General features: G+C 39.0%; 1 protein-coding gene across 6 annotated transcripts in view; it reads right to left on the bottom strand.

Annotated features, from left to right (window-relative positions):
• Positions 1–14,922, bottom strand: part of SIPA1L2 (signal induced proliferation associated 1 like 2) — a 268,964-nt gene that overhangs the window by 82,166 nt on the left and 171,876 nt on the right. For all 6 annotated transcript variants that reach the window (XM_055146847.1, XM_055146849.1, XM_055146850.1 and 3 more), the window contains one exon: positions 8,248–8,405. In XM_055146847.1, coding sequence (XP_055002822.1) covers positions 8,248–8,405 — 158 coding nt within the window. The remainder of the gene's footprint in view (positions 1–8,247; positions 8,406–14,922) is intronic.

Below are 14,922 nucleotides of genomic sequence, written 5' to 3'. Positions count from 1 at the left end.
GGTTGTTTGAGATCTCAGTAGATTTGGACATGATCATACTTAGAATGTCACCATTTTCAGCAGCACTTTTTAAAAGAAAAGCTCACTTGAGTATACTTTGGAAATTTAAAAGTAGATTTTATGACAGTCAAGTTTTACCAGATTCCAGGGAATAAAAAGATTAAAAAAACATAACAACATTGCACTGTAGCACTGTCCACCCATTGTTCACTGATTTGTTCGAGTGGGCACCAGTAATGTCTCCATTGTGAGACTTGTTACTGTTTTTGGCATATCGAATATGCCACAGGTAGCTTGCCAGGCTCTGCCATGCAGGCAGGATACTCTTGGTAGCTTACCAGGCTCTCCAAGAGGGATGAAGGAATCAAACCCGGGTTGGCTGTGTGCAAGGCAAGTGCCCTACCCGCTGTGCTATCGCTCTAGTACATAACCATGTTAACCATTTAAATATATTAAAACAAATAATTCCCCATGTCAGTTTGAGTTTTAGTTATGTCAAGCACTTTCTAGAATAAGATGAAAAGATTAAGAGTAAATTAATAAAGTAATAAAATACAGAATAAGTATAATAGATTCCACAGCATCTACTTATTCCATAGCTACCTACTATCAATCATGATTTTATGCTCATCCCGTTTCTGTCTGAGCTGCTATTTTCTGTGTCAAGGTAAACAAAGAAATTGATCCATGCTACATTTCCATCTTCACTGTAGAATATCCTGAAAGATGTGAATTAAAAGATTAAAACACTACCCAAATTTGTCAAGTGAGTTGTGTGATCCTTTTCTGGAATACAGTTGGTTATATAATTAAAAGACAAAAATACCCAGATATCTCTCACTTTTATTTAACCTTCATACTTTTCAACAGTTTACTAGAAGAGCTTCTAGAAATCCAAAAAGCAAAAAGAAAGGCTATCTGGATGGGTCTTAGTGTATATGAAAGGGGAAAAAAGGAATGTTCTCCTTTGGCAAAGATACACCCTCAATTTATACACAGAAAGTAGCAACCAGCTTGTTAAGTACATACATGTACTTAACCAGCTTGCAGTTGTGAAGGGACTTGACTCATGTTCTCAGAGGAAGTTCCCAATAATGTTGCAAAAGGATAAATGGCTTAGGTGCAACACTTGAGCCATCATTCCCTTGCTACTATTCTAGGAATGGACACTCTATACTGAAAAAAAAAAATCTGTCCACACATGTAAACTTCTAATGAGCTTTCCCAAAGGAACCTCTCTAGATATGTAATTACTCCAACCATACCTATTGCTTCCCCTTTATACAAGTTAATAAACTTGAGTGGTCTCTTTACACAATAGACTATACCCCCAATATTGGACACAATAACTTGTGATCATTTTTCTTACATTTGGTTTTCTCTTCAATAATGATCAAAGATTCCCATAAGTATTTTTCTGAAAACTTGTAGGACTACTTTTTCCATTTAACTCGGACAATTCCAAGGCTCTCTCTTATGCAAAATGTTTTATAGCAAAATGAGCTCAAAAAAACTGGTTTTCTATTGGGAGTAAAGAATGATCATCTTTTTGGGGCATTGGAGGATTGGGCACACCTGGCAATACTCAGGGGTTACTCTTGGATCTATACTTGGAATCACTCCTGGAAGCACTAGGGGGACCATATGGAATGCTGGGGAAGGGAACCTGAGTCAACCACAATGCAAGGACAATTATCCTAACTGCTGTGCTCTCTCTCAAGACCAAAGATCATCTTTCCAAAGTGCAAATCTATTTGTTCCAGTTATTGATCCCACTACCTGTGCATATCCTCTAAAATATGATATACTTGCTTAAGAAATTGAAATCTTATACAACCAGGTCAAAATTACATAAGGAAAGAGCAGATTTTATCTATATAAATATGAATATCTATAGCTATTCATTAATGACTATGATATTCTGGGAATGGGGATTAACTAGAGATCTCTGAATACATTAATATTATCCTTCATTCTTCCAAGCAGAGATAAGGTCAGAAGAAATATTTTGTTGGATTTAGATTCATTCATACTATCCTGAAACAAGAATGTTTCTGAACTTATTTTATTTTATTTTTGCTTTTTGGGTCACACCTGGCGATGCACAGGGGTTACTCCTGGCTCTGCACTCAGGAATTACCCCTGGCCGTGCTCAGGGGACCATATGGGATGCTGGGATTTGAACCCGGGTCGGCCGAGTGCAAGGCAAACGCCCTACCCGCTGTGCTATCTCTCCAGCCCCTGAACTTATTTTACTTACATGAATCTCTGCCTGCTTGGCAGAGCCTGGCAAGCTACCAGTGGCATATTTGATATGCCAAAAACAGTAACAATAGGACTCATTCCCCTGACCCTGAAAGAACCTCCATTGTTGGGAAAGATGAGTAAGGAGAGGCTGCTAAAATCTCAGGGCTGAATGTAATAGAGATGTTACTGGTGCCCACTTGAGTAAATGGACAAACAAGGGGACGATAGTAATACAGTGATACAGTGAAACACTGGTACTTGCTGATTACTTAGATATTAACCCTTCTGAGTGAGAAGGTCTTAGGAAAGTAAAGTGTTGATGAGAAGACTCCTAAATCCAGTGGCCTTTGTTGGGATTCCACTTTCCACAACTTCTGAGAACTGAAGTTTTTGTGTCACATAAACCTTGTGACCTGGTTTCATCTTCTGTAAAATGGAGGTAAAATAGTGCTATCCACAAGGATCTGCACCCCAGACCTTTAAGCTATGTCTCTGGTCTGCTCACAAGTGTTTTTGAAAATCACTGATTTAACATTTTATTAATTTATTTTTGTTTTTCTTGGGGACTATATGGGTAGTACTCAGGATTCTTAGCAGTGCTCAGGAATCACTCAAAGTGAGAGATCACACAGAATAATTTATGTAAAACTATTAGCATCCAAATTGCTATTGTATTCATTATTATTATTGTGGTATGGTCATTATTATCACAATCTTTATTTTGGGGTGCATGGCATCAGGGATCCCAGTAGTTACCAGGCCATATCCAGATCAAGCACAGGGGCCATGCAATGCTGTGGCCAGACTTCCATGCCACCTGCATGTCAGGAATGCACTCCAGACCCTTAAGCTATGTCTCTGGGCCTCTCAGAATTATTTTCAAAGTCACTGGTTCAACATTTTATTTATTTATTTTTGGTTTGCTTGGGGATTACACCGGTAGTGCTCAGAGTTTATTCCTAGATGTGCTCAAGGATTACTCTAGGTGGGAATCAGGAGACCATATATGATACAGGGATTAAACCTGGATTGGCTGCAGGCATTGCCAAGTGTCTCGCCCAAATTACTATTTCTCCAGTCCATAATTTAACATTTTATTAGCTAATTTTGTCAAGAGAGGTTACATATTAAATTTTCTGAAATGGAAGTTATCACTTCTGTAGATATCACCTCATTTTAATTAACAGCTACAAGGCTGACAAGAAGTGTACTTAATCATCATCCAAAGGACGTATTTTGGAAAGACTATCTCGGAAAGTATACACATAAATCTTTAAAATTAGCTTTGCACTGGAAACAACTATTAAATATATAGGATCTTGTGTTTTTGTTGTTATTGTTTTTTATTTTTTGTGTCACACCCGGCAATGCTCAAGGCTTACTCCTGGCTCTGCACACAGGAATTACTCCTGGTGGTGCTTGGGGGACCATATGGAATGCAGGGTATCGGACCTGGGGGCGGCTGCGTGCAAAGCAAATGCCCTACCTGCTGTGATATCGCTCCAGCCCCTACAGAATCTTGTTTTAAAAGCCAGGCAATTACTTAAGCTTGCTTTAAAATTTTTTTCACTTCATGTGACCTAAACCACAATAAAAATAATATTCACTATCTCACGTTGGGATCAGAAAGAGAAAGTAGAGGAGCAAGGCCCTTGCGTTGCAATGGTGATCCCACCCACATTGCATATGTTCCCCTGAGCAGTACTGGAATTGATCTTCGACATAGTCAGGAGTAAGTCCTGAGTACTGTTGCAAGTGACCCAAACTTTCCTTGCCTTTCTCCCCTCTTGCCAACAAAATGATAAGGCTAAAATTTTATAATAAGAGGCTTTGGGGCTCTGTCCTCATTACTTAGCTCTAGGTTCAAGTGGACTCAGCAGTTTTTCTGGGAACTTCTGCTGCATTCATGGGCCATGCTGCAAATCCTGCAGCAAGGTGGGAACAGTCTCTTCTGTGTATGTAGACATGTACACTTGCTAGGCAGCACAGTTTTCTCAGAGGAGGTTCCTGCAACCAAGTGGCTGGTCTTGTTTTTTTTGTTTGTTTGTTTCTTTTGTTTTTGCTTTTTGGGTCACACCCGGTGATGCACAGGGGTCACTTCTGGCTCTGCACTCAGGAATCAACCCTGGAGATGCTCAGGTGCTCAGAGGACCATATGGGATGCTGCAAATCGAACCCGGGTCGGCTGCTTGCAAGGCAAATGCTCTACCCACTGTGTTATCACTCCAGCCCTGTGGCTGGTCTTAAATAATGTATCTACACTAAGTGCTATTGTGGGGCTTCATCAGCTACAACTCACTCCCACTCCACATGACAACAGCTCAAGAGAGCTCAGTGAGAGTCTGACTGTGTTTTGTGCAACCATCAATCTCTTGAAATGCACAGGGAAATGAAAATAGAAATCTATATATTATCATCCCCTGGAAATTGGTTTAATGAATTTGTTTAATGAATGCTACTTGCCACTAGCATATTTTTTCTTTGATTTTGATTTAGGCATCATGATTCAGCAACTGTGAATAATAGACTTTCAAGCATAAAACAGTCCAATGCAAATCCACTACCAAAGTCAGCTTCTCTCCATCAATGTTTCTGTCCTCATATCATGCTTCCCTAGCAAATTCATTAAAAAAATTATTCTGATTTGAGTCGCATGCTTACAATAGTGCTGACTCTATTTTGGTGTACATTAGTACTTCATCTTTTCATCAGTGTCCAAGTCCCTCAATTGTCCTTATGCTCCCTCCAATCATTCTCAGCATCCTTCCCTCCACCTCCACTCCCCACCCCAGACCAACACACATTCTCAGTTCAGAAATCAAGGGCTAGGGTTTGCCAACATTCGGTACAGTCCAGATTTTTATTTTGTTTCTCTACATAATACAGGTGAGTAAAATCATACTATATTTGTCCTCATTCTGACTTATTTCATTTACCATGACACCCTCCAATTTAATCTAATATATATATCACCTAGCTGTGGTATCCAGGCAGCTCGGGCCTGCTTTGAACACTCAAAGAGTCTATTGCCCCAGCGCCTGACTGTCTTCACCGGGGCTTCTCAGAGGGGGTGCGTTGAGTTTCCCTCCCTGCCCCAAGCAGAGCCCCAGCAGCTAAAGACCTCCAGAACCCAGCCACAGCCATGCTCAAGGTCCCTCTCCACACATTTGGACGAGCCTCACACATGAAGGAACTGGCAGAGGAACCTAGGTGTGAGGGACCCGGGGCTGAGATCTCTAAGCCTGCTCAGATCGGGACTGGGACTCTTCCACTTAGATGCCCCATTTTCCAGTAGCTAGGCGGTCACACCAAGAAACTTCCCCTGGCACCGTGTAATCCCATCAACGGCCAAGATCCAGAGCCTATAAAACCAAGCTCCTAGAAGAGAGCGACACAGAGTCTCTTGCCCTGGTGACATTTTATAGCCTAGTTCTCCCTCTTGGAGAACCTGGCAAGCTACCGAGAGTTTCATGTCTGCAGGGGAGAGCCTGGCAAGCTCCCGGTGGCATATTCATATGCCAAAACCAGAAACAATGACGGGTCTCATTCCCCTGACCCTGAAAGAGCCTCCAATGTGGCACCATTGGAAAGGACGAGTAAAGAGAGGCTTCTAAAATCTCAGGGCTAGGACGAATGGAGACATTACTGAGACTGCTCGAGAAAATTGATAATCAATGGGATCATGATTATGATGATGATGATGATGATATATATCTCACAATCTCTTTATCCACTCATCTGTTGTTGGAGATTTGGGTTGTTTTCATATCCTGGCAATTATACTTAGTTCTTCAGTGAATAAGGTGTGCATGTATATTTTTAAATTATCATGTTTGTATTCTAGGGATAGATGCCTCCTGGCAGTGCTTAGGATATCATATGGTGCTGGGGATTGAGTCCAGGTTTGCTGCATGCAAGGCAAGCACTCTACCCACTGCACTATTGCCCAGCCCACAGGAAGTTCCATGTTTTAAGAAAGATGATATGTAATAGTACCCAAAAAGTGTTATTTGAAAATGTGAGCACTGCAACATTATCAACATCCATATAACATAGCAAGAGCTTCTTCCTAAATTTTGTGGAACTGATCTTACTTTGTAATTCCAAAAAATTCTTACTGATTCTTTAAGAAAAACGTTTTTCTGTGTGATCAATTAGAATGTTTATGAGTTATTTTCAGAAATCTGAGACACTCTATTGACTTTGCATTAGAATTTAATAAATGAATAGAATTTAATGACACACTGCAATTTCTAAAAAGCTAAAGACTCCAATGATCAATGATTTACATGTACCATCTTTCATAGTAAACATAGGGAATCCACTTATAGGTAAGAATCACACAAATACTTCCACTTATTGGTAAGAATCACATGAATACTGGTGACAAAACATCTCTCCTAGTTTTTTTTTTTTTTTTTTTTTTTTACTTTTTGGGTCACACCTGGCGATGCACAGGGGTTACTCCTGGCTCTGCACTCAGGAATCACCCCTGGCGGTGCTCAGGGGACCATATGGGATGCTGGGATTCGAACCCGGGTCGGCCGCGTGCAAGGCAAACGCCCTACCCGCTGTGCTATCGCTCCAGCCCCATCTCTCCTAGTTTTTTAAGTGAAAATAAGAACTGAAAGAATAATTTTAACTGAAAGAATAATATTACTTTTTAAAAATGAAATTACTTATCTTCAAGAATTTTTGTGCTAATGAAACACCTCATGATATAAGCATACAGATTGAAATTAATTAAAAATAGTTGTTTTAATGTAAAAATAGCAGCCAATAAAATTCACCAAATATAATGAAGCCTCAGGCCTGTTTCCACTCCATTATCAAGGTTCATTTAAAATTATTCTTCATAATCACCATATGGGCTAGAGCTATAGCACAGCAGTTGGGCGTTCGCCTTTCACGCAGCTGACCCATGTTCGATTCCTCCGCCCCTCTCAGAGAGCTCGGCAAGCTACCGAGAACATGGAGCCCGCAGAGCAGAGCTACCCATGCGTATTGGATATGCCAAAACCAGTAACAATAAGTCTCTCAAGGAGAGACGTTACTGGTGCCTGCTTGAACAAATTGATGAGCAACGGGATGACAGTGACAGTGAATCACCATATAGGAGATGTGATCTCAGAATCAATTTACAATTTGAGCAAACATTTTCTATTTTAAGCATGTATTTTATACAAAATACATTTGTATACTTTTAAATGAAACTTTAAGATGGTTCTGAGCATTTGGCCAATGGTGCTTATTCAGCTCTTGTAGAAGATGTCCTCCCAGGTGGAAAATATTCACATGCCTCAGTAAATTAGTGTCCCTGCATAAGTGTATCCCACTGTACCCCCACATAAGGCCAGAAAATTGCTAAACTGAACAAACTGACTGAGTTAAAACACAAGTTAAGAACTATTGGCTTACATACTCTTGCTTGACATTCTTCCTATGCACCACCAATCTCTCCAAATTCAAATATGTACTCCAAATTCAAATATGTATACTACACCTATGCTGGGTGCTGAGCTGGCAACTTCTACTGAAGATAAAACACAGAAGTGACTTTTAGCAAATGTCAGAAACACCAATTGATATTTTGCATACTTCTGTCATTTATTCTTTCGAACCGTACACTGAAACATTATCATTATTTTTAAGAGAAGGAATTAAAGGCCCAGAAAAGAAAATTGTACAAAGTATTGTGATGAGTAGCAGAACTAGATCTATGTGAGGTCAAAGATCTATTCCTTTTTACCCATAGCCCACAAAGCTTGTTGCCACTTTTAAGGGTAAAGCGTGGAGCCAACAATTTTGACCTGTAAGATATTTCATTTTTTAAAAATACGGAAAGAAGTCACTTTAGAATAGCTGAAGTGAATACAATGAAAAATACTATTAGGGAGAGAAGGATAATTACAGAATAATTGTGAAACAAAGATATTTTGGGCAAAGACGCTTAGTTGAATGAAACCTGAGAGAATAATAAGTTGATGATGAATGACTCACCTATAACACACATTTTCAGTACATGGATTGTGTACTTTGACTATGACAAAGACATGCTGAAAATGGGACCGGATGTTCTTTGGAGTAAAAGGAAGTGCTCCAGGCTCTTGAAAGACAATGGTCACGATATCATTTCCTATATGCCTTTTCCTCAAAAGCTGTCAAGAAAATGAACACAGACATATTACTAAGTTTTCAGTGAAAATAAAGTATGTGATTCTGTATAATTCACTCATTCTTCAATTAACGTAGAGAAGCAGAGTCATTCTTTGGATGTGAGTATTCATAAATGTGGCACAGTACAAGAAAAATAATACTGTATGACTGAAATCCAATCATGAACAGCGTTGTAAGGGTCTATCTCAGCGATTCAATAAAAAAGTTACAAAAAAAAGGAAAAAGAAAAAGAAAACAGACTTGTGTCCAAAAGAACTACAGTTAAAAAAAACCTCCAATATTTAAGTTCATCTCCTTTGTTTTTAAAGTTCAACTTGTGTTCTCTTTCATTTTCAGCTTGAATTTAAGATTTTTTTTAAAATTACAGCACATTGGAATTCAAAATGCTTTAAGGAATTTTATTGTTTAAACTCTTCAACTTATAAAGAAGAGATATATTCCAAGTCAGGCACAGAATTGTTAGACTACTACATCCAGGCGCCTTCACTTACACTGTGTACTCCCAGAGTGATACCGTATTTCTGTAGCAATACAGAAATACAGAAGACTGTTGTTTTGGTGGATAATACATTCATACTAACACATTTGTAACTCAGAAGAAAAGATAAACAGACTGGAAAACCTAGGAGAATGTCATCTTCTGAATCACAAATGTGGCAGGAAAGAGGCAGCTCCTGAGCAGTAATTTCAGCAGGATCATCACCCTTTACCTTTTCTTTTCTTCTTTCCTCTACTTATTTATTTATTTTTTTTTAGGTAGGGCACACTCAGGGGCACTCAGGACTTACTCCTGACTCTGTGTTTAAGGATGACTCCTGGAGAGGCTCAGGAGACTATGCGCAGTGCTGGGGATCAAACCTAGCTTGGCTGCATGCAAGGCAAGCACCCTACCAACTTGACTAACCCACCGGCTCCAACATCTTGACTTTGGATGTTCATTTAGAAAAGGATGCCACCGTCACCCAATTTTCTCCCAGGCAACTTGGGTCTTTGCCCAGATATCACTTCACATGAAAGGAACTTCCTCGGCAGGCCGTGCTGGTGTGCTCCACCCACAGACCCAGGCCTATCTCTCTCAGTTGCTGTGCTCTATTCTAATTGTTGGTCTACTTCTGTATCTGGTCATAGTCAATCTGTGGGCAGAGAATGCACCTCAGTGAAATTTGACTTTCTAGCTTATAATGGCTTGCCCAAAGATACAGATCTAAAAATATGAGTAAACAAATGACAAAATATGCAGTCATAATCACATTAAAATTGTGACTCCCTCTGAATACCAGTTCATAAATTCACATACAGAGCACTCTATGCAAGTAACACCACAGAACCTGCTGACACACTTTGTGTTCGTTGAGTGTCAATAAATATACAAAACTAAATACCCAAAGAAAAATAAAACCCCTCAAAGAAACAAAGAAACAAAACACAAAACCCATGAGGTGGTGCTTGCCTTTGCATGAGGCTAACCTGATTTAAATCCCCAGCCCCACAGAGGGTTCTCCAAGCCCTGCCAGGAATGATCTCACAGCACAGAGCTCGGAGTAAGCCTTGAGCACAACCAGTTATAGCCCCCAAACCAAAGCATACAAACAAACAAAAGAACCAGATACAATACTCCATATATAAGTTGTCTGAGTTACAGCAGAAATGGGATCGTTTCAGGAAGTGTATCTTTTTACCAACATTGACAAAGACAATCAGTTTGCTATTGAAATTTACTTGGCACCTATGGAGCATACTTCTCGGTACAAGTATTAAGTTCAACTTTCAAGAGTTTTTAAACTCATATAAAGGGTTTCAATGCCAGGCCCCCTGACTTGTGACTTGGCATGATAAAAGATCTGGACCTCGAAAAGTGATAACAAAATTTCATTTTTCCAGTGTTCCTTGGATACCAGTTAAAATACTGGTTCTGATGCTGGAAACTGCCTATTTAAATCCCCAAGGTTAAAGTTAGAAATACATCAAAATACCTCAGTGAGTAAAATTTAATAGTATATGCTAAAATATATTAATATAGTACCATCCATAGTTTTAAAATGTTTGCTAGATTTAAGTAAAACATGCCATCCCCAGTGCATGTAAAATAAATCAGTAGCAAAATAGGTCATATTCATTGTGTTACTATTATTTATCCATACTATAATGGGCACAGATGTTAACCACAATAAACATTCCATGTAAAGAAAACAGAAGCAAGGGTAAGTATCTAAAACAAACACCAATAGACAAGATGAAATTTGTAGCAGACTAAGGTAGCAGGCTTCTCCCAATAACTAAAAAAAGAGATGATTCTTACATCTTGTGATAGGACAAGGGAAGCTCAAAATAAACGAAGAGTTAAAAGAATACAGCCAAAATGCCTAACATTGTGTTCAACATGCATGTTCAACACTGAACATAATTAGTTTATACTTTACACTCCTTGAAATCCATGTATTCTGAGGTGGATGAATAGAAGCAGAAGCTCATAAAAGGCAAGGCCACACAGTGAATGCTGCAGGTCCTCCTTCCTGAGGGATTGCAGTGTCACCCTCATGTTGGCTGGCATCTCAATTAAACATACATGGCGGGTACGGACTCCTGTTAGTGCTCCAGGCTACTGCAATAGCAAATGTAAAAGCTATTCCTATCCCATGTTCCTATCCCATTCCTATCCATATTCCTATCCCATGTTCCTATCATACCCTTCCTCCCATATTGAGTCTACTGCCATAGTGTACCACAATATTTACAGTAGAAGTTAAAGGAAACTTTCAGAAAAGCCAGCTACACCTCCACAACGTGGCAAACTACTTTCTGTGAACACTGTATCTAAGCAAACTTTGTGCTTTGTTAAATGGATCAAAATGGATTTTAGAAGTTTAGTTAATTTAACTGTGGTCACACAACATACTTTGGGGGAAAAAATTAAGAGTTGGGGGGTAGATAGTATTGGATATAAACCCTAAGTGTTTTAGGCTTTGTCAGTGAATTGCCCCTTTTCTTCCTCCGAGAAAAGATTACCATGCTCTTGCTAGCATCTCTAATTTAAAGTTTATCTTTAACCTTTCCTTTATGTTTTACCTCTCATTGTCATAGTTCCCCAAATATAAGTCTTGATTACTTATATTTGAAGTGCTTTGTATTTGTACCTGCTTTTCTATTAGAAATAGACTTTAGACTTTTTATATTTTACTATAGAACAATGTTCTTTGGTTAAACACAGAAAGACCATTAATGCTATGCTTCTAATATTTAGGAGCTGATTGACTCTGAAATATATCTACTCCTGGGCATTGGTCATAATTACTCAGGCTTCAGTTGCTGTGACTCTCAACACCCCAAAGGGAGATCCTACCGTTGCACTGGGCATGGACCCAGGCCATGTGGCAAAGCTACCCTTGCATCAAAATGAGACAGTCTAGAAAGCATGAATGCATGGTTTTGATGCAAGCTGTTATGATTTAAGAGAGAGGAACCCCACAGGGATGGACAAGCTGAACTGGCCTAAAGAGACCTCCTCAGGGATTTACAGTAAAAGCCTTTCTTGATCTCAGAGCCCAGAGAATTAAGTTTTAGGATCTTTGTCTCTACTGTGTTTATCCAAACAACTGCAAGTATTGATAAGAAGTAAACTTAATTGTTTAATATATACAACTAGAAGGAAAGATAAAAGTAATGTAGACATCCTTGGGAGACAGAGTGTCTCCTTGAGTTAATCTCCCTAAGAGAACTACCTCTACCAAATGTTTTATCTCTGTAAGTGATCAATCACACCTATGTCCTATACCTCAACCCCCCCTTCAGGTGCTTTATAAGTGTGCTAGCAGCTCTGTATGAAACAGGCCATTTTCACCATCAGTCTCTTTGTCTCTCTGCTCGGAGGTCTGAGAGGACCTGAGGTGTCCAGGCCACCAAATGCACGCATCATACAGTGCCCACACATTATTTTTTGAACACACAGATGGAAGGAGATTTATTAAAAAGAATCAAATCTAAAGTTCTCTGTAAAAGAATGAAATCAGAAAAGCAAATACTTGATCCATTAAGAGGATGTGTGGAATTGTTTAGACTCTAAATTTAAGAGATTAAGGAAACGTACATAAGGCTGAAGAGATAGTAAGGCATTTGACCTGCATACAGTCAACTTGAATTTGATCCCTAGTACAGCTTATGGTCCGAGTCCTGACAGGAGTGATCCCTGAACACAGAGCCAGGACTAAGCTGGAAGTCCTATGGGGTGTGGCCTTCTCCCTCAAAAAGAAAGAAATACAACTTCCCGGAAGTAAATAGGATTATTTTTCATTGCTTTTTTTTTCAAGATCTTGTCAAACATTAAATAACCTATGGAATTTCTTGGACCTTTTGATATAAAACTAATTCCCCTGCCCCCAAAACTTGTCAATGAGATTGTTTGTAATCAGAAAGGAAAGGTTATAGTAAGCCATAAATGAATGTAGTGTACCAAAAGATGGAAGGAGCTCCTTGATTAGGAGGAAATCTCTGGCATAACCTGTTCCAGCATTCATGGAACCACATTTTCATGGGCTGATTTCTTTTCAGACATGTAAAGCACCCTAGTACTTTGGTGCCTAGAGAGATAACTGAGTGTCTCCAAGTACAAGAGTGAGTTAATAAATATTTCATTAGACAGATTTACATAGCCAACTCTACTACATTTCCAACACTTGATTTAAGCTGTGAAACAGGAATAAGCTCTTGTTATGACAAGGAAAGTGAAAATGTGATTCTTCACCCAATTCCACAGGATAAAAAAAAAAAAAGCATACAGATGCTACAGAAATAGCAACCTTTGGGTTTAGTCTCAACTCCTTAAACAAACTTCAGGGCTTCAAAAAACCAGTTTTAACTTGGTGTGACAGTCAACATGCAGTGAAAACAAACAACTGTCAAGCAGCCATCCTGAGATGAAAAACAGCTGAATGCTGAACTAGGTCAGACCAACCAGCTTCTGTACAAATATGTTCATCTGTTGAATTCTTTTTTAATCTAACAAAATGGAGAAAAACACATAACATCGAATTATGAAGTGGAGGAGGAAAGTAGGTTGCACAATGGCAAAGAGAAACAGGATGTAATTCAGAAGGATTTTCCAAGTGATACCAGTGACGAGAAATCTAAATTTGAAACAGGAGAAGGCAGCTTTGGGGTCTCTTGACTTAGAGCAAATAGGTGAAAATTACAATGATTTCAAAGAGAAAAATGTGATATTTCATGATCATTCTCTAATTTCTAAAATGCAGAGAGACAGATGCATAATTAAAAAAAAAAGTAAGTGTCTACTTGCTTCACACTTCGCTGACCTGGGTTCGATCCCTGGCTTAGGGATTCCCTGAGCGCATCAGGAGAGATCCTTGAATTCAAATACCTAAACCCAAGGAGGTGTGTCCCCTAAACAAACAAAATGACAACTTCTGAATCTTAGTTCTTTGGTTGGAATTGAAAAGACCTGTCAATGGAAGGGCTATTCTAAGAATTCTTTGTATTGTTCTTGCTGATTCTTCTGTTCCCTCTCCTTTATCACTTACCCCTTCCCTTGTAGACCTCTCCCCAGTACCAACTTGTTTCTGCCCAGGTATGTTGTACTTGGGAGTTCCTGGCTTGGGAAATTTCTCCTTTGAGATAGAGGAGTAGCCTCTCTCTTCCCTCAGAAAACTTACATTTTGCATGGGTGCAAAACATAACACTCTCCACATGCAACACTCCACGCATCCCCTGGCATACTCTCTAAATAGTGTGCGCCAGAGGTCAGGAATTTGCTTTTTATTTTTAAGAGATTATCTAGCATTTCCTGTGGAGAGGCACGGAGAGGCATGGAAAAAGTGAACTTGAATAATAAGTCTGAATAATAAGACAGGGAACCAATACACATTACCACATGAAACAAAAGATCTATACTTAGAGAAGGAAAGCCTTTGTTAAAAACCCCCACAAAGGGAATGCTAATTAGCAGCACCTATCTCAGATCCGCAAGATGATCTTATCCAATTTAATGGCTGCTTCCAGGATTCATCACTGATTTATCATTTAATATAATCAATATAAATTATTTAATTTTGATATAAAATATTATATATCATAAATATTTTACGGAGAACAAAGAATAAGTCTAGAAACCAGTTAGACAAAAGTGAGTATAAGTGGAGAAACTGAAGTTTTGTATTTTTAATGATTTAATAACAGTGAATAAAAGAACAAACGTATGGAGATAAGTACATTACTCTTCTGACTCTGGGCAGTATCACTCCTTATTCTAAACTAAAGCCTTATTCTCTAGCATAAGCTTGCATTTCTAGTTAGGTGATATGAAAGAAATCTAAACACAGAAATCTGAACAAGCTTTTTCCTCAAACTAATCTTCTTCAAATAAAATTACACATTACTAGTTATAGGTGAACACACGTAGCGTCAGGCCCTGCAAGTGCTTAATGAGGTGAATTCCCCCAGTATTTCAAGGGTTTCTTAGGAGTAGCAATTAGGGATTTAGGGAAGCAA

Source organism: Sorex araneus, chromosome 9, assembly GCF_027595985.1.
Source record: "Sorex araneus isolate mSorAra2 chromosome 9, mSorAra2.pri, whole genome shotgun sequence".
Lineage (NCBI taxonomy): Eukaryota > Metazoa > Chordata > Mammalia > Eulipotyphla > Soricidae > Sorex > Sorex araneus.
Note: the sequence above shows the minus strand (reverse complement) of the source record. Positions and strands in the feature narration are given on the sequence as shown.